The sequence below is a fragment of the Moschus berezovskii genome, chromosome 4, assembly GCF_049115385.1.
Source record: "Moschus berezovskii isolate FMDL1 chromosome 4, NW_MosBer_1.0, whole genome shotgun sequence".
Taxonomy (NCBI): domain Eukaryota; kingdom Metazoa; phylum Chordata; class Mammalia; order Artiodactyla; family Moschidae; genus Moschus; species Moschus berezovskii.
Window position 1 is genome coordinate 73,579,498 of NC_142463.1, and position 21,820 is coordinate 73,601,317.

The window sequence follows — 21,820 nt, forward strand, 5'->3', positions numbered from 1 at the left end:
AAGGGGATGACAGAGCATGAGATGGTTGGATGGCATCACCGACTCGATGGACATGAGTTTGAGCAGAGCCTGGCGTGCTGCAGTCCATGGGGTCACAAAGAGTCAGACATGACTGAGTAACTGAACTGAACTGAACTGAATTGGCAGGTATTCTTGTTTTGGGTCTGATTCTAAGGAGAAGAATGCCTTGTATGGAGATTGGCTTTTGGCTCCAAATACACTTTTTCACATTAAGGAAATCATTAAAAATGTTACAGTAATAGGTTATTTGTACAATGCACTGTTTTAGGACAATAAATGTAGGCAGCCAAGAATATGAATATGATGCAGACAAGAAGACTAGAATTCAAAGTAACTGCAGTATATGTGGGGTTTGAACATAGCATGCATTCAATACCACCTGGCCCAGTAAATTATTGAAAAATATGAAGAGAGGGCAAGGAGAGTTTTATTTAGTGACCAAAACAGTAAGAGTTTGGGATAGCTATTACACTTGTTTACCCCACAGGATACTCTCATATATTTACTGCATTTACTTCAAATCAAGAATTCAATCAACATTCTAGCAGAATGCTACAGTGCCAAAGGGGTGACAAGCCCTTCCATGTTAGCAAGGTACTTAATTTGGGCATTTTGTTTTTAATTTTTTTCTAATCAAAGTCACACTCACATTTGCAGAAAATCTGGAAAGTTATAAAAATACTTGCGGACTATATATAACACAAATTCAAAATTGTTTACTGCAGTATCCAATGAAAAACTGAAAACAGCAATAGGGAAAAGGTACAACAATACCACATATCTAAGCATTAAAAGGCAGACCTACAAGTACCAACATGGAAAACTATCTAGGCACAGAGTTAGAAGAACAAAAAAGCTGAAAGCAATGTACAGGGTGTGATTTACAAACTAGCCACACTATGCTCTCCCACCCCTGTTTATATAGTTACGTATATACATGTACACATAATTCATAGCATTCTGTTATAAGAACATGTGTAACAGGAGGAAGAAAAGTAATACCAGCAGGATATGACTCAAGCTGGTGCATTGTTTCCCTCTAGACAGTGAGACTGGAGTGGTTACAGGAAACTCCCATACTTCTTTTCTGTCTACAGTTTTTCAATTTAGAAACAAACAAAACTTTTGGAAAAGAAAAGAAACAGAAAAATAACTGTTTACAGTCCTGCAGCAGGTAATTATGGGGCATACTGATTATAAAGATATGCTGAAATATCCACATAAGCATAATGTCTTGTACAGAATTGGCACGCACTGAGTATTCTTTTCTTTTTCCCCCCACAAAATAAATAATCTTTCTTGGCAAAACATTATACACTTAACTATAGAGTAGTAGAAATCTAGTCAGTGACCCAAAAGTAAAGAAGGTTGACCCTAATTTTCAACCCTTCAACTCAGTTTTCAGAAACTTGTATTATTGTTTTACATAAGGAAAAAGTCCACTCTTTCAATTTTTATGTGTATTCAAAAAATGTTTTATTTGAGTGTTACTGAACTTCTGTCTTTACTGATATGATCTGAAGGTGCCAACTCAGGCTCTAACAGAAGTTACAAGGAGTAATGGTTGTCAAGCCGGGTGGTTAACAAATAAGGCGCAGACTGAGAAGCAAATAAAGAAATGAACCAGAATCTACAGTGCAATGCCCTGAGTCTCATTTCCCTCAGTGTCCCAAAGGGGTGGATGTCCCTGCTGAAACACAGGCCAACAAGTGGATGGCTGCTTTCTGGGAAGAAGCTCTGCTGTGATTTTCCACTTACCTTTATATAATACAGCTCTGGTAATTGGTTCTATTTGGAAAGGTTACCATCCAATTTTTCGAAAAGATATTACTTTAGCCACTCTTTACTTTAGAGATAATCCCAGTGGAAATTGCATTTTCTTTAGAAGGCTTTTCCAGATTTTTTTCATATAGGTAATTTCACAGCTAAACATGGTTTTGTTTTTTGTTTCGCTTAGCGTTCTGCCCCTCACCTTTCTTGCTTTATTTGAGTGGGATCGAGATGTTTCTCCCCAGAGAAGCCTGTTTCTCTTCAAAAGCTAGTTAAGCTACTTAAAGAAACACAGACTGAGAGGAGTTAAAAGTGCACCAGAAATAACTATTTCTCTTCACTCTTGTGTAACTATAAAAAGATAAATTATGTACCTAAAGATGTTAAATACAAGTAAAAATGTACTGAATCAAAGGAATTAGGAGAAATTTGAATGAGGTTTCTGCAACAAAAGTAGGTTATCTCTACCATTCAATAATGACTATATTATTAACATAACATTTAACTTTAAAATCTGCTAGATATTTATATCTAGCATAAATAGACAAATATTAACATGTAAATATTTTTCTAAAAACTAACAAAAAAATTTAGAAATTCCATATTAGACTGTTATTAACCAAACAGTAGAAACTTCCTATGCTACTTGGGCAACAAGATGTGATTAATAATAGGTCATTTGTATCTTCTGGTTTCTGGGAAGATCTTCTTTATGTTTTTAGAAGAGTGGGCTTGTGTTGAAAATGCAGGTTTTGGCTTCTTACCAGAACCAAGTGGGACCTGATGCACTTTTATTCCTAAAGTGCTCTGAGTGATATGGATAAGAAACCCCACTCAGGCACAGAGTGTAATTACTGTTAATGCTTTAAAGTGATACAGAGTTTCTGGTTTACTTAAGAAGTCTGAAAAAAATTAGACTAAAAAGAGACAGTCAAGGCCTTTAACTGCAGGAGTATTGTCAACTGCTAGGAAACTGCAGTTGCTACAGTTATACCAGATTTTAAAGAGTGAGGAAAACTGGATAGGTAGGGGGTGCTATTTATTAGATGTAATGAACACATTAATACAGACAGTGTAGAACAGGCATCTATACAGAGGATACATTAAAACTCTGACTTAAACCGAACCCTTCTATAAATGGATTAGAACGCTGCAAGATACACAACAAAATATAATTTTATCTGAACTGGAAAGAAGGGAAATCTCTGCTTGCTAGAAACAAGAAGAAAATGAAATGGGAGCAGTCTGTGACCCTGAAGCTCGGGAGGAGGACATGATGATGTCAGAAACCTAGAGTTCGGTTTGGGTTGCCCTCCTCGGGTTCCAGAGCAGAGGCCTGCTGAGGAACAAACTGATAGCCAATAATTTCACAACAGTAACAGCTCCCCTATATCTGAAACCTAGAGCGCTCTGGGCTTGGTTCTTAGCCATCTTCTATTTCCCAACTACATTCAATCCCTGGGTGATATCACAGTTTCTCATTTTGAGAACTACCATGTGAACACAGGTGACTCCAGAATTCATGTTGAAGACTAGCTTCCTTCAACTTCAGACTCATCCATCTAACTGCACAGTCAACATCCTTGCTTATATATTTACAGATATCTTACACTTAGCCCTGCTGTTCTCTCCTGTAGTCTTCCTCGTGTAAATGAATGGCAGCTCCATTTTCCTGGTAGTTCAGGCCAAAACTCGATGTCGTCTCCCACTCTGTTTTTTTCTCCACATCTCGCACCTTGTCTGCCAGGAAATCCTATTGGCCCTTCCTTCACAGTGTGTCCAGAATCTGACTGTTCCCCATCACACCCACCCCTGCCATCCTTGTCCGAGCCATGCTAGTCTCTCACCTGAATGATTGCAATAGCCTCCAAACTGCTTTCCTTGCTTCTGCCCTTGCCCCTTTTTACTGTATTCAGCAGCCAAAATGATCCTATTAAAATATAAGCCAGATCACATCATTCCCCTTTAAAACTTCTCAATGGTTCCCCACATCACTCATGGGGGTAAAAAACCCTAAGATTAAAAATGGACTAAAAGGTCTTAAAAGATCTGACCCTGTTATCCCCAATTTGACGTCTATGGCTTCATAACCTACTGAGCTTTCTCTTGCTTACTCTGCTTTGGCCACACTGACCTCCTTTGCTGTTTCATAAATATGCCAGGTACAATTCTGCCTCAGGGTGCTTCACTGCAGTTATTGTTTCCTCGTCAAGAACTGGCTTTCCTCAGGATGCTTTGCACCATACCTCCATCAAGTCTTGGCTCAAATATCACCTTTCCCAACCACTCTACCAAAACCTGCAATCTCCCTTCAACTCCCCAATATGCTCCATTCCCTTTTACTGCTCTATTTCCCTTCTCTATTTCTCTCTTTAGCATTTATCACTAGCAAATTATATATTTTACTTAAATATCTTGTTTATTATCCCCCTACTGAGATATAGACACCTTAAAGGAAGAGACATCTGTAATTTATTCACTAATGTATCCCTAGCACCCAATGGGAATGCAATAAATACGTGGTAAATAAATAAATGAATGCCAAATTCACAGCTATTAAGGAAAAAATTCAAACTAGAATTCTAAATACAGAATGCAATTGAAGGAGGGCAAAACCCAAACATATTTTCAAACAAACAAACAAAATGGAAAGGATAAATCACTTACAGACCTTCCATGAAAGAACTAAAAATATATATATATTTCCAGAAGAAAGAAAATGGATCCAAAAGAAAGGGGTAGTGAGGGTAAGGAAAGAAAATACTACATACATCTAAATAAATACTAACTGCATAAAATAAGAGTAATAAGTAATATTAGTGAAATAAAAAAAAGGTAGAACCAAAACTCTGAATAATAATATATAGGATGGGAGATGGTGCTCACAGTTAAAATATTCTAAAAGCTTTTTCTTTTTTTTTCAAAAGACTGGAAATAATAAGATTTTGATTTTAAGTTGGATATCTGTATTAATAGTTTAAAGAAAATACCCATTCCAGGATAAGAGGAAGACAATGAAAAAATCCAAACAGAAGGCAGAAACGGAACAAAAAAAGATTCAAAGAAAATGGTATGTAGAAAGAACCAAATAAAATAGCAGAAATAAACCTAACATATCAGTAACCAAAATAAATGTACATGTACCAAACATGCTTGTTAAGAGACAATGATTCTCAGTTTTGAATTTTAAAATTATACTTTGTCATTTATAAAAGACACATTTAAAACATCATGACACACAAAAGTCAAAAGAGATGGAAAATACGCAAAAACTATAGCACAGATTACAAAAACAGCAAGAGAATATTATGAAAATATTAATGCCAATATATTTGCAAAGTTATCAAAATTAAACACGTTCTTAGAAAAACAGTTACACTGATTTTAAAAGAAACAGAAAGCCTGAAAAGTTTTATTTCCATAACAAAAATAACACATTGGGGCCACTGTATAACAGACAAGTTATATAAAACTTAAACCGGAAAAGAAGAACAAAATAGTGACTATTTGTTGGTGCTATGATATTTTATATATAGAAAACCCTAAAGATTCCACCAAAAAACTGTTGGAATTAAGATACACATTCAGCAAAGTTCGGGATACAAAATCAATAGGCAAAAATCTTTTGTATTTCTACAACTATTAACAAACTATCAGAAAGGGAAATTAAGAAAACAATACCATTTATGACTGCATCAAAAAGAATAAAATACCTAGGAATAAATTTAGCCAAGGAGGTGAAAGACTTGTTCACTGAAAATTATTGGACAGTGATGAAAGAAATTAATGAAGACACCAATAAATAGAAAGATACTCTGTGCTCATGGATTGGAAAAACTAATCTTGTTGAAATGCACCACCAAACCAGCTTTATAAGAAATGTTAAAGGAACTTCTCTAGGTGAAAAAGAAAAGGTCACAATTAGAAACTAGAAACATGAAAATATGAATGGAAAAAAATAATCAGTAAAGGCTGTAGTTCAGCTGGTAAAGAGTCTGCCTGCAATGCAGGAGACCCCAGTTTGATTTCTGGGTTGGGGGGATCTACTGGAGAAGGGATAGGCTACCCACTCCAGTATTCTTGGGCTTTCCTTGTGGCTCAGCTGGTTAAGAATATGCTTGCAATGTGGGAGACCTGGCTTTGATCCCTATGTTGGGAAGATCCCTTGGAGAAGGAAATGGCTACCCACTCCAGTATTCTAGCCTAGAGAACTCCATGGACTATATAATCCATGGGGTCAAAAAGATTTGGATACGACTGAGTGACTTTCACTTTCAAAGGCAAAAATACAGTAAAAGTAGGAAATTTTCCATGCACAAAGCTAGCAGGGAGGTTAAAGACAAAAGTAGTAAAACCATCTATATCCACAATAAACAGATAACGGATATACGAAACTACTGGTAAAACATGATATCTAAAACAGCTATCATGAGGTGAGGAGAATACAAATGCAAAGTTGTTAAAATGCAGCTGAAATTAAGAGATCATGAATTTAATCACGTATATAATCATTATCATATATATATATATCAATATATCATGCAAAAAAAAAAAAAGAATCCAAACCTAATACTAAAGACAGTTATCAAATCATGAGAGAACAAAAGAAGAATAAGAACAAGAAAGACCTACAAAACAATGAACAAAATGGCAATAAGAACATGCATATTAATAATTACTTTAAATTTAACTGGACTAAATGCTCTAATCTGGAAAAGACTCTGATGCTGGGAAAGATTGGGGGCGGGAGGAGAAGGGGACGACAGAGAGTGAGATGGCTGGATGGCATCACCGACTCGATGGACATGAGTTTGAGTGAACTCTGGGAGTTGGTGATGGACAGGGAGGCCTGGCGTGGGGTCGCAAAGAGTCAGACATGACTGAGCGACTGAGCTGAACTGAACTGAAATGCTCTAATCAAAGACAATGAGTGGCTAACAAAAAAAAAAAAAGCTGCCTACAAGAGATGCACTTCAGATCTAAAGATACACACAGACTAAAAATGAGGTGAAAGAAAAACATATTCCACGCAAGTGGAAATCAAAAGAAAGCTGGGGTAGCAATACTTACAGCAGAAGAAATAGATTTTAAAATAAGTCCTCAACAGAATAAACCCAAGGCAAAATACTCCAAGACGCGTATTAATCAAATTAACAAAGATCAAACACAAAGAACAAATATTAAAAGCAGCAAGGGAAAAGCAGCAAATAACACACAAAGGATTCCCATAAGGATAACAGCTGATCTTTCAACAGAAACTCTTCAGGCCAGGAGGGAATGGCAAGACATACTTAAAGTGATGAAAGAAAATAAACTACAGCCCAGATTACTGTACCCAGCAAGGATCTCATTCAAATATGAAGGAGAAATCAAAAGCTTTACAGACAAGCAAAAGCTGAGAGAATTCAGCATCACCAAACCAGCTCTCCAACAAATGCGAAAGGATCTTCTCTAGACAGGAAACACAGAAAGGATGTATTAACTCAAACCCAAAGCAATAAATAAAATGGCAACGGGATCATACTTATCAATAATTACCTTAAACGTAAATGGGTTGAATGCCCCAACCAAAAGACAAAGGCTGGCTGAATGGATACAAAAACAAGACCCCCATATATGTTGTCTACAAGAGACCCACCTCAAAACGAGGGACGCATACAGACTGAAAGTGAAGGGCTGGAAAAAGATATTCCATGCAAATAGAGACCAAAAGAAAGCAGGAGTAGCAATACTCATATCAGATAAAACAGACTTTAAAAGAAAGGCTGTGAAAAGAGACAAAGAAGGAAACTACATAATGATCAAAGGATCAATCCATGAAGAAGATATAACAATTATAAATATTTATGCACCCAACATAGGAGCACCGCAATATGTAAGACAATTACTAACAAGTATGAAAGGGGAAATTAACAACAATGCAATAAGAGTAGGAGATTTTAATACCCCACTTACATCTATGGATAGATCAACTAAACAGAAAATTAACAAGGAAACACAAACTTTAAATGATACAATAGACCAGTTAGACCTAATAGATCTCTATAGGACATTCCACCCCAAAACAATGAATTTCACCTTTTTCTCAAGCACACACGGAACCTTTTCCAGGATAGATCACATCCTGGGCCATAAATCTAGCCTTGGTAAATTAAAAAATATTGAAATCATTCCAAGCATCTTTTCTGACCACAATGCAGTAAGATTAGATCTCAATTATGGGAGAAAAACTATTAAAAATGCCAACATATGGAGGCTGAACAACACGCTGCTGAATAATGAACAAATCACAGAAGAAATCAAAAGAGAAATCAAAATATGCATAGAAATGAATGAAAATGAAAACACAACAACCCAAAACCTCTGGGACACTGTAAAAGCAGTGCTAAGGGGAAAGTTCATAGCAATACAGGCACACCTCAAGAAACAAGAAAAAAGTCAACTAAATAACCTAACTCTACATCTAAAGCAACTAGAAAAGGAAGAAATGAAGAACCCCAGGGTCAGTAGAAGGAAAGAAATCGTAAAAATTAGGGCAGAGATAAATGCAAAAGAAACAAGCTGCTAAATCACTTCAGTCGTGTTCGACTCTGTGCAACCCCATAGACGGAAGCCCACCAGGCTCCCCCATCCCTGGGATTCTCCAGGCAAGAACACTGGAGTGGGTTGCCATTTCCTTCTCCAATGTGTGAAAGTGAAAGTGAAGTTGCTCAGTCGTGTCCGACCCTTAGCGACCCCACAGACTACAGCCAACCAGGATCCTCCATCCATGGAATTTTCTAGGCAATAGTACTGGAGTGGCTTGCCATTGCCTTCTCCGAAAAGAAACAAGAGACCATAGCAAAAATCAACAAAGCCAAAAGCTGGTTCTTTGAGAAGGTAAATAAAATTGACAAACCACTAGCCAGACTCATCAAGAAACAAAGGGAGAAGAACCAAATCAATAAAATTAGAAATGAAAATGGAGAGATCACAACCGACAACACAGAAATACAAAGGATTATTAGAGAATACTATCAGCAATTATATGGCAATAAAATGAATAACCTGGAAGCAATGGACAAATTCCTAGAAAAGTACAACTTTCCAAAACTGAACCAGGAAGAAATAGAAAGTCTGAACAGACCCATCACAAGCACGGAACTAGAGGCTGTAATCAGAAATCTTCCAGCAAACAAAAGCCCATGTCCAGACGGCTTCACAGCTGAATTCTACCAAAAATTTAGAGGAGAGCTAACACCTACTCTACTCAAACTCTTCCAGAAAATTGCTGAGGAAGGGACACTTCCAAACTCATTCTATGAGGCCACCATCACCCCAATCCCAAAACCTGGTAAAGATCGCAAAAAAAAAGAAAACTACAGGCCAATATCACTGATGAACATAGATGCAAAAATCCTTAACAAAATTCTAGCAATAAGAATCCAACAACACATTAAGAAGATCATACATCATGACCTGGTGGGCTTTATCCCAGGAATGCAAGGATTCTTCAATATCCGCAAATCAATCAACGTAATACACCACATTAACAAACTGAAAAATAAAAATCATATGATTATCTCAATAGATGCAGAGAAAGCCTTTGACAAAATTCAACATCCATTTATGATAAAAACCCTCCAGAAAGTGGGAATAGAAGGGACATACCTCAACATAATAAAAGCTATATATGACAAACCCACAGCAAACATTATCCTCAACGGTGAAAAACTGAAAGCATTTCCCCTAAAGTCAGGAACAAGACAAGGGTGCCCACTCTCACCACTACTATTCAACATAGTTCTGGAAGTTTTGGCTACAGCAATCAGAACAGAAAAAGATATAAAAGGAATCCAAATAGGAAAAGAAGAAGTAAAACTTTCACTGTTCGCTGATGACATGATCCTCTACACAGAAAACCCTAAAGACTCTACTAGAAAACTACTAGAGCTAATCAATGAATACAGTAAAGTTGCAGGATATAAAATCAACACACAGAAATCCCTTGCATTCCTATACACTAATAATGAGAAAATAGAAAGAGAAATTAAGGAAACTATTCCATTCACTGTTGCAATGAAAAGAATTAAATACTTAGGAATATATCTACCTAAGGAAACAAAAGACTTGTACATAGAAAACTATAAAACACTAGTGAAAGTAATCAAAGAGGACACTAATAGATGGAGAAATATACCGTGTTCATGGATTGGAAGAATAAATATTGTAAAAATGAGTATACTACCCAAAGTAATTTATACATTCAATTCAATCCCTATCAAGCTACCAACGATATTTTTCACAGAACTAGAACAAATAATCTCACAATTTGTATGGAAATACAAAAAACCTTGAATAGCCAAAGCAATCTTGAGGAAGAAGAATGGAACTGGGGGAATTAACCTGCCGGAATTCAGGCTCTACTACAAAGCCACAGTCATCAAGACAGTATGGTACTGGCATAAAGACAGAAATATAGATCATGGAACAAAATAGAAAGCCCAGAGATAAATCCACACACCTATGGACACCTTATCTTTGACAAAGGAGGCAAGAATATAAAATGGAGAAAAGACAGTCTCTTTAACAAGTGGTGCTGGGAAAACTGGTCAGCCACTTGTAAAAGAATGAAACTAGAACACTTCCTAACACCATACACAAAAATAAACTCAAAATGGATTAGAGAGCTAAATGTAAGACCAGATTCTATAAAACTTCTAGAGGAGAACGCAGGCAAAACACTCTCCGACATAAATCACAGCAGGATCCTCCATGACCCACCTCCCAGAATATTGGAAATAAAAGCAAAAATAAACAAATGGGACCTAATTAAAATCAAAAGCTTCTGCACAGCAAAGGAAACTATAAGTAAGGTGAAAAGACAGCCTTCAGAATGGGAGAAAATAATAGCAAATGAAGCAACTGATAAAGGATTAATCTCCAAAATATGCAAGTAGCTCCTGTAGCTCAATTCCAGAAAAATAAGTGACCCAATCAAAAAATGGGCCAAAGAACTAAACAGACATTTCTCCAAAGAAGACATAAAGATGGCTAACAAACACATGAAAAAATGCTCAACATCCCTCATAATCAGAGAAATGCAAATCAAAACCACAATGAGATACCATTTCACACCAGTCAGAATGGCTGCTATCCAAAAGTCTACATGCAATAAATGCGGGAGAGGGTGTGGAGAAAAGGGAAACCTCTTATACTCTCGGTGGGAATGCAAACTAGCACAGCCACTATGGAGAACAGTGTGGAGATTCCTGAAAAGACTGGAAACAGAACTGCCACATGATCCAGCAATAGCACTCCTGGGCATACACACCGAGGAAACCAGAATTGAAAGAGACACATGTACTCCAATGTTCATTGCAGCACTGTTTATAATAGCCAGGACATGGAAGCAACCTAGATGTCCATCTGCAGATGAATGGATAAGAAAGCTGTGGTACATATACACAATGTAGTATTGCTGCTGCTGCTAAGTCACTTCAGTCGTGTCTGACTCTGTGTGACCCCACAGGTGGAAGCCCACCAGGCTCCCCCGTCCCTGGGATTCTCCAGGCAAGAACACTGGAGTGGGTTGCCACTTCCTTCTCCAATGTGTGAAAATGAAAAGTGAAAGTGAAGTCGCTCAGTCATGTCCGACCCCCAGCGACCCCACGGACTGCAGCCCACCAGGCTCCTTACTCAGCCATTAAAAAGAATGCATTTGAATCAGTTCTAATGAGATGGATGAAACTGGAGCCTATTATACAGAGTGAAGTAAGCCAGAAAGAAAAACACCAATACAGTATACTAACGCATATATATGGAATTTAGAAAGATGCAAATGATAACCCTGTATACGAGACAGCAAAAGAAACACAGATGCATAGAACAGTCTTTGGGACTCTATGGGAGAGGGTGAGGGTGGGATGATTTGGGAGAATGGCATTGAAACACTTATGTTGTCATATGTGAAACGAATCGCCAGTTCAGGGTCGATGCATGTTACAGGATGCTCGGGGCTGGTGTGTGGGGATGAGCCAGAGGGAGGATAAAGGGAGGAGGGAGGTGGGAGGGGGGGTTCAGGAGGGGGAACTCATGTACACCCGGGGCGGAATCATGTCAATGTATGGCAAAACCAACCAATATAATACTGTAAAATAATTAGCCTCCAATAAAAAAAAAAAAAGTTAAAAAAAAATAAAAGGGGAAAAAGTGCCTAGGAACAGTTTCTATTCTCTTACTTATGATGATGATACTGGTGTTACTGATGGGGAGAGAACTGAATATGGTAATTTGTAAGGTGACTCTGATGACAAAAAGATGATATTGACTAAAGCTGATGGTGATGATCTTCATTATTAAACTGGTGATAGAAATGGCAAAAAATAAAATAAAATAAACACTGTTACAAGTGACAAAGAAGGACATTACATAATGATCAAGAGATTGCTCTAAGAAGATATAAACACATGCACCCAACATCAATTCAGTTCAGTTCAGTTGCTCAGTCGTGACCGACCCTTTGCGACCCCATGAATCACAGCACGCCAGGCCTCCCTGTCCATCACCAACTCCCGGAGTTCACTCAGACTCATGCCCACAGAGTCGGTGATGCCATCCAGCCATCTCATTCTCTGTTGTCCTCTTCTGCTCCCGCCCCCAATCCCTCCCAGCATCAGAGTCTTTTCCAGTGAGCCAACTCGTAGCACCCAGCATAGGAGCATCTAAATACGTAAAAGAAATACATAAAAGAAATACACAAAGGGAAAAATCGACAATAATAGTAAGGGACTTTAACACCTTACTCACATCAATGAACAGATCATCCAGACCAGAAAGAAGATTAATAAAAAAAGTGCTAGCCTTAAATGACACGGTAGTCCTGATGGACTTAGGAGTATTTATAGAACATTCCATCCAAAAGCAGCAGAATACACACTCTTTTCAAGTGCACATGGAACATTTTCCAGGATACATTACATGCTTCACACAAAAGCAGCCTTGGTAAATTTAAGAAAACTGGAATCATATCAAGCATCTTTTCTGACCACATTACTATGAGACTAAAAGTCAACTCTAAGAGAAAAGGTTCAACACATATAGACCCGTGAAAGCTAAACACTATGCTACTGAACAATGAATGGATTGCTGAAGAAATTGAAAAGGAAATAAAAAAAATATGTGAAGACAAATGAAAATGAAAACACAATGATCCAAAACCTATGGAATGCAGCAAAAGCAGTTCTAAAATGAACATTTACAGCAATACAAGCTTACTTCAGGAAACAAGAAAAATCTCAAATGAGAAATCTAGCCTCAAATCTAAAGGAGCTAGAAAAAGAAAAACAAATAAAACCTAAAGCTAACAGAAAAAAAGAACTTATAAAGTTCAGAGTGGAAATAAATGAAATAGAGACCAGAAAAAAAAATAGAAAAGATCAATGAAACTAAGAGTTGGTTCTTTGAAAAGATAAACAAAATTGATAAACCTCTAGCCAGATTAATTAAGGAAAAAAAGAAAGTGGGCCCAAATCGATAAAATCAGAAATAAAAAAGAAGTTACAACTTACACCACAGAACTACAAAGAATCGTAAGAGACTACAACTACGTGGCAATAAAAAATGGGCAACTTAGAAGTGGACAAATTCGTAAAACTCTTACATGACTTCTCAAGACTGAATCAGGAAGAAATACAAATATGGACAAATCAATTACCAGAAATGAAAATGAATAAATAATTTTTTAAAAATTCCAAGCAAACAAAAGTTCAGGATCAGAAGCCTTCACAGATGAATTCCACCAAACATTTAGAGAAGAGTCAACACCTATCCTTCTCAAATTATTCTAAAAATTTGCAGAGGAAGGAACACTTCCAAAGTCATTCTATGAGGTCAGCATCATCTTGCCACCCAAACCAGAGACCACAAAAAATAAATTACAGGCCAAGATCACTGATGAATATAGATGCAAAAATCTTCAACGAAACACTAGCTCTAACTGACTCTAACAATACATTAAAAGGATGATATACTACAATTAAATGAACTTTATCCCAGGATGTTAGGATTTTTCAATATCTGCAAATCAGTAAATATGATACACCACATTAACAAACTGAAGTATAAAAGTCATACAATCATCTACATAGATGCAGAAAAACTTTTTCATAAACTTCAGTGTCTATTTATGATATTGAAAATGGGCGTAGAGATAACACACTTCAACATAATAAAGGCCATATATGACAAGTCCACAGCTAAGATCATACTAAAAAGTGAAAAGCTGAAAACAATTTTTCTAAAATTAGGAATAAGAATGTCCACTCTCACCATGATTATTCAGCACAGTGTTGTAAGTCCTATCCACAGAAATCAGCAGGGAAACAGATATTAAAAAATCCAAACTGGAAAGAAGTAAAACTGTCACTGTTTGCAGATGATATGATACTATATGCAAAAAATCCTGAAGAAACCACCAAAAATCTATTAAGAGTTCATCAATGAATACAACAAAATTGCAGGATACAAAATTAATATACAAAAATCTGCTGCATTTCCACACACTAATCACAATCAGAAAGAGAAATTAAGGAAACAATCCCATTTACAACTGCACAAAAAAGAATAAAATACCAAGGAATAAACCTATCTAAGGAGGAAAAAGTCCTGTGTTCAGAAAATTATAAGACCCTGATGAAGGAAATTGAAGACCACACAAGCAGATGTAAAGGTATACCATGTTCATAGATTGGAAGAAATAATAATCTTAAAATGATCATGTTACCCAAGGCTATCCACAGGTTCAATGTAATTTCTATCAAATGACCAATAGCATTTTTCACAGAACTTAAAAAAAACTTTTTAATTTGTATGGAAGCACAAAAGACCACAAAACAGCCAAACAATCTTGAAAAAGAACAGAGCTGGAGAGATTGTGCTCCCTGACCTCAGTCTATACCATTAAGCTACAGTAATCAAAAGAGTACGGTACTGGCACAAAAACAGACACAGAGATCAATGGAACAGAACAGAGATCCCAGAAATAAACCCACACACTGATGGTTGATTACTTAGGATAAAGAAGGCAAGAACACACAGTGAAGAAAAGACAGTCTCTTAAATAAGTGGCAATGAGAAAGCTGGATAGCTACATGTAAAAGAATAAAATTAGAACATTCTCTAACATCAGGTAGAAAAAATAAACTCAAAATGGATTAAAGGCCTAAATGTAAGACCAGAAACCATAAAACTCCTGGAAGAAAACACAGGCAGAAGACTCACAACAGAAATTGTAGCAGTGTTTGTGGATCTGTCTCCTAAAAAAAGGCAACAAAAGCAAAAATAAACAAATGGAACCTAATGAAAGTTAAAAGCTCCTGCACATGAAAGGAAAACACTGACAAAATAAAAAAGACTACTGAGTGGGAGAAGACATCTGCAAATACATGATCATTAGGGGTTTAAATCCAAAAATATATAAAGAGCTCAAATATCCAAAAAAAAAACAAACAAACAAACAAAAGCCTAGCAACCTGATTAAGAAAGGGGCAGAATATCTGAACAGACAAATTTCCAAAGAAAAGATCAGATGGCCAATGATCAGGGAAATGTCAGTTAAAACCACGATGAGATATCACCTCATACTTGTCTGGCTGTCATCAAAAAGAACACAGATAACAAATGTTGGTGAGGATGTGGGAAAAAAAGAACCTTCATACACTGTTGGTAAGAATGTACATTGGTGCAGCTATTGTGGAAAACAGTATGGAGGTTTCCCAAAAAACTAAAAATAGAACTACCACATGACCCAGCAATTCCACTCCTGTGTATTTGAAAAAAGCATTATATACAACTGCCAAGATACGGAAGGAACCTGTGTCCATCAACAGATGAATGGATAAAGATGTAGCGTACACACACACATACACAATGAAATGCTACTCAGCTATAAAAACAATGAAATTTTGCCAAATGCAACGATATGCATCAACTTGGAGCATATTAGCCTAAGCAAATTAAGTTAGAAAAAGACAAATCCTGTATAATATCACATGTGGAATCTAAAAAATAAACTAGTGAATATAATAAAAAAAGAAATAAAATCACAGATATAGAGAACGAATTAGTGGTTCCCAATTGGGCAAGGGAAGGAGGGAGGGGAAAGTTGGAGAAGGGATCAAACTCCTACACATAAAACAAATAAGTTATAAGAACATATTATAAAGAATACAGCCATTATTTTATAATAACTACAAATGAAGTGAGAGAATAAATTTCCATTGCTTCAAGCCACCCTGTGTATAGTACTTTGTTATAAAAGCACTAGGAAACTAACACAGTATTGAGTCCTGAAACAGAAATGAAGCATTTTGGCTCATCCCATACCACATATTTCACTATGGCTGAATAATAGAGGGTGGATTTCAATCTTGTTTGATGGGGATCTTCCAAGAACACATTTTAGTAGTGTGTAAGTGAGGGATGGTCACCTGATGTGAAGAGCTCATTTGAAAAGACCCTGATGCTGGAAAGATTGAGGGTAGGAGGAGAAGGGGATGACAGAGGATGAGATGGTTGGATGGCATCACCGACTCAATGGACGTGAGTTTGGGTAGGGTCCGGGAGTTGGTGAGGGACAGGGAGGCCTGGTGTGCTGCAGTTCATGGGGTCACAATGAGTCGGACGTGACTGAACTGAACTGAAGTGAGGGATCAGGGGCTTCCCAGGTCACACTAGTAGTAAAGAACCCACCTGCCAATGCAGGAGATTTAAGAGACATGGGTTTGATCCCTGGGTCAGAAAGATCCCCTGGAGGAGGGAATAGCTACCTACCCCAGTATTCTTGCCTGGAGAATCCCATGGACAGAGAAGCCTGGCAGGCTGCAGTCCACAGAGTTGCAAAGAGTCAGACACGACTGAAGTGAGTTAGCACGCATGCACACAGTGAGGGATCATGCTTACAAGTGACCAAATCGTAATGAAAACAAGGTTGAACTAGCTAAAAAGGTCAGCAGAGGGTGAGTTACCCATTAGTACATCCTGATTTCCAAGAAAGCTAAGAACAACGATAGGGCCCATACGAGGGCAGCTCTGGAGTAACTGAAGGCAGGACTCACCATCTGCTTTTCCATCTTGTTCTTCCTATAATATTAAATTCATAGTTTGCTCTAACTGCTGCTGCTGCTGCTGCTAAGTTGCTTCAGTCGTGTCCGACTCTGTGCGACCCCATAGCCCACCAGGCTCCCCTGTCCCTCGGATTCTCCAGACAAGAACACTGGAGTGGGTTGCCATTTCCTTCTCCAATGCATGAAAGTGAAAAATGAAAGTGAAGTCGCTCAGTTGCGTCTGACTCTTTGTGACCCCGTGGACTACAGTCTGTCTTTAGCTAGCAGGTGAAAACATGACTGCTTTTCTCCAAGTTTTCTCTTTTATAGAGCTGAAGCACCTGAAGAAAGACTATTTCCACTCTCAGGGTCCTCAAGTCCAAAGAGCCCAGAGGAACACTTTGAGTGGCCTGAGCTGGGTTGCCTGTCCATTCCTGAGCTACCTGTTGGAACTCCACGGCCAGGCAGGTACCAGAGAGAGAGAACGATGGAGACAATCTAATGAAGAACAGCTCTGGTTTCTTTCCTTGATAAAATAGTTCTACTTTTTTTCAATTTACCCCAAATTCTGACTAAAATGCTAAAATGAAGTGAGCAATGAGCGGCTGAGAAGTAATTTTAAAGGCAGATACAGATATAATTGGAAGGATAAACAGTTCAGTTCAGTCACTCAGTCGTGTCCGACTCTTTGTGACCCCATGAGTCACAGCACGCCAGGCCTCCCTGTCCATCACCAACTCCTGGAGTTCACTCAAACTAGTAACAGATAAATTATCAATACACGTAATACACTGATAAAGAACTTTAATGAGAGACTTCCTTGATGGTCCAGTGGCTAAGACTCCACGCTCTCAATGCAGGGGGCTCAGGTTCAATCCCCAGTCAGGGAATTACTTTCCACATGCCACGACCAAGAGTTTGCATGTTGCAACTAAAACCCAGCACAGCCGAATAAATATTAAAAAGAATTTCACTTTGGTGTGTTCTTAAAAAAAAAAAACTTTAATGAAGAGTCAATAAGCACATGAACTGGATGCTTTAATGTATGTAATTATAAATAAAACAATTTTTGCAATTGGAATTACCAAAAAAAATTTCTCTATTTAAAAGAAAAGAATATAAGAAATTAGCAACCATTTATATCTGAAGATTTATTTTAAAGAAGCTTTTATCTTTGGGTAGTAAAGGCACTATATTTCATCAGCAATAAACATGTGACTGTATTGTGTGAGCAGGGCACTGAAGTGCCATGAGATTGCTTCATGAGAGAATTAAATTCAATATACAACCTGTAACTTTCTTAGACACAGAAATTATTACTTACCGCAGCACTGGGGTTTCTATCAGCTCGATTTTGTTCAAAAGAATTTATTTTATGGGTACTCATTTCATCAGTGTCAGCAACGATATAATGTCTAGGAGAATAAGCATTGGACAAGCTCTCCAGCAGCCTCAGGATCTCAGTGGTATGCCCACCTGGAAAAAATATTGGAAGGCCTAAGATGAAGAAACTTGTAATGGACATATCCATCAGATGATGTTATCCTACTGCTAAGTTTTGTGCATTTCTCAAAATACAGAAGGAATATTTGGAAACAATAATCTGTGCCCTTGAAGAAATATTACTTTTTTAAAATTTTTTATTAGAAAACTGAAATATACAATGTGTTTATATCACTCACTGAGTACATGGCATTTAAAAACAAAAGAAATATTACTGCTATATGGGGGAAGAGGATAATAAATGTATAAAAATAAAATCAGTACTAGCAGTAAGTCGTGCTACTGTACTAGCTGATGAAGGTACAACGAAATATAAGACACTGTACTGTGCATGCGCAGTGGCTCAGTCGTGTCCAACTCTTTGTGACCCCATGGACTGTAGTCCACTAGGCTCCTCTGTCCATGGGATAGTCCCAGGAAAGAATACTGGAGAGAGTTAGCATTTCCTTCTCTAGGGGACCTTCCTGATGCAGGGATCAAAACTGTGTCTCAAGTCTCCTGCACTGCAGGCAGATTCTTGGCCGCTGCGTCACTTGGGAAGCCTGGTATAAGACACAGGTACTGTTATCAAGAAGTCTGAGGGGAGAGGGGCAAGACACACACAGGTATATAAAGAGTGACGCAAGACAGCAAAAAACATTAAAATGAGGGGGACGGGCAAGCAAACTGTTATGAAAAGCAATGCCCTCAGCATAGAGAAGATCCCTGGTAAAGGCTGAGATGACTTAAAAGTGAAGCTAATGGGCAGACAGGTATAGGGATGCCACTGGGTGGGGTGGGATCATTAAGGCATGAGAAGACAGGATCTGGGATGGGTGTTCAAGGCTTGGTGGGAACACTGGCAAGAAAGATGAGGGTGAAGTAAGGTCAGCAAAGTAGGTTGGAAAATGGGAAGCAGCTGCTGAAGGCTTCCATGTTGTGAAGTAATATTAGGCAGGCATGAGCACTGATTGCCAGGGCTCAGATCTTTCTAAGGAAGATTTTTGTTCAACACCTCCTAACAGAGGTCTCAGCTCTCTGCAGGTTCTCAAATATTTACCAAACTTCACCCAACCACTGTGTGTTCAATTTTTGAAATCATACAATCTCCAAAATTTTAGCACTTTAATTTTAAAACCATGAATTTAAAAATCAACCGTGTTCATTAAGGTTTCTTTCAGGGGAAAAAAAATCAAAAGAACATTTATTTATCTCATTAACTATATGCCACTTAAGCAAGGCAATCGAACTTCTTAAGAATGAGCCCTATCATATCTATTTAATTGCACAATCCCTTGGCCTCAGCCAGGTTGTCTTTAATATTCTCTGGGTTCATCTTATTTGTTACCTCTTCTTTGCTTCTGGTCATGCTACAAAGCTCTCCCTGCCCTACCTCCCTGTTGCAAGAAGCTTTCAATAGTGATACAAACAAACAAGTAGGATAATCAAACAAATTAAGTATGTGTTTTCTTGAAGCACATATATTTTCTTATAGTAAATAAGGGAAAGGGAAAGATTACTCTCTAGATCCCAGAAGGAATTAGATATAGAAATAAAGTCAGCACAGAGTAACTATAATGGGAATTAGAATCATACTGTAACTTTATAACTTGTCACCCATTTTCTTCTGTGAAAGTGAATGAAAGTGTTAGCGGCTCAGTCCTGTTCAACTCTTTGTGACCCCATAGAGTGTAGCCCACCAGGAGCCTCTGTCCGTAACATATCACCCATCTTCTTATGCAAGTAATTCACACATCTCATACTCATCTTAGAATTTTTGTTTTAACTTTAAAAAAGTGTGGTAGTTTGCAAAGTAGGTACTTATTTTCACAACTGGAACAATTAAGGATAAAACCTAATATACATAACATCTTTCACTGCAGTTAAGACTTCACTTTACCTGCTTTGATGGTCTTTTTTCCTTTTTTTTTTTTTCTTTAAAGGAATCCCTCACTGAATACATTCTTTGAAAATTTAACCTTGTTACTGAATCAAGTCATTAAAATGATGGGCTTTGTCTTCTATTTTACTCTTTCATTAAGATTTATTCTTTGGGAATGAAATCCTCTCAGTTCTATCTTAAGATCTACTCGGAATGCAATCACTTCTAACTTCCTTTGCAAGCATCCTGCTCCACACCACACCTCTCTTGCATGGGTTATGACTACAGCTTCCTGGTCTATTCCCCATAGTCTATTCTCTACACAGCCTCTAGAGTGATCCTATTAAAAAGAGTTGATCAGATTATTTATCTCTATTCAAAACCCTCCAAGAGCTCCCCTTCTCATATGGAATAAAAGACTTTTTGTAAGCTCTTGGGCCTCATCTGCTTCTTCCCCACCTTACGCAGTCTACTCCAGCCACTCTGGCCTCCTTGCTGTTGGGTATCTGTCATCTTCCCAAGGAGGCTTTCCCTGACAATTCTATCTAAAATGCAACTTCCTTTCTCTACTTCATAGTATTTATTGCTTATAACTAACTATATAGTCTGGAGAAGGAAATGGCAGCCCACTCCAGTATTCTTGCCTGGTGAATCCCAGGGACGGGGAGCCTGATGGGCTGCTGTCTATGGGGTCGCACAGAGTCTGACACGACTGAAGCGACTTAGCAGCAGCAGCAGCAGCAACTATATAGTCTATTCATTTTTTCTGTTTTGGTCTTCCCCACCCTAGCCCCAGTAGAAGGTAAACACCATGACAGCAAGGGCTTTTGTTACTGCTGTACCTCTAAAATTGTCTAAGCAGGTCACATGTCTTTGAAACATACGTATTTCAAAGACAAATAATAATTTTGATTGGTATTCTTTAAACAAGTGATACATTATGGTAAGATGAAGCATTTTTTGGTATTCAGGGTAAACAAGGAAAATGCCTTCCCCATCCTAAATTTTGGACATGAACTATTAAATTACTTATCTAACTATAAATCTTTCTTTGGTTTGGATGACTTTTGGAGGTCCTTGACTCTTCATACCCTCAATGGCTTGAATTCTAGAGGGTACTACTTACCTGACAAATTCTCAATTTTAGTTTTGGTTCCCAGTCTGCCAAATCTAATGATGTTAAGTGAATGGCTCGAACATCCATTCTTTCATCCATCTGCTCAAGCCAGAAACCCAGACATCACTCTTGAGCCCACCTTCCCTTCACCCTCCACTTCCAATCCATACGTCCAGTGATTTTTATCTCCTAAATCTCACTTAAATGCATATACTTTTCTCCATCCCCTCACTCATCAACCCCAGTCAGGCGTCATCTGTCACCTAAAATATTCAAAAGGCTCTTACTTGTCTCCCTACCTCAGTCTCTGTCAAGACATTCTCTTGACAGTGCAGGCTGAATGATCTTTGTGAAAGCTCAGATTCAACTGGGTCACTCTCCATTTAAAAATTCTTTACAAGATCCCTTTGCTACTAGGACTATCAAAAGTCATCACTTATTAAATGCATTAGTATGTGCCAAGCA

General features: G+C 37.8%; 1 protein-coding gene across 1 annotated transcript in view; it reads right to left on the reverse strand.

The window, feature by feature from the left end:
- Positions 1–21,820, reverse strand: part of ALG14 (ALG14 UDP-N-acetylglucosaminyltransferase subunit) — a 109,593-nt gene that overhangs the window by 86,083 nt on the left and 1,690 nt on the right. The window contains exon 2 of the mRNA XM_055403777.2: positions 18,199–18,350. Within this exon, the coding sequence (XP_055259752.2) occupies positions 18,199–18,350 (152 nt within the window). The remainder of the gene's footprint in view (positions 1–18,198; positions 18,351–21,820) is intronic.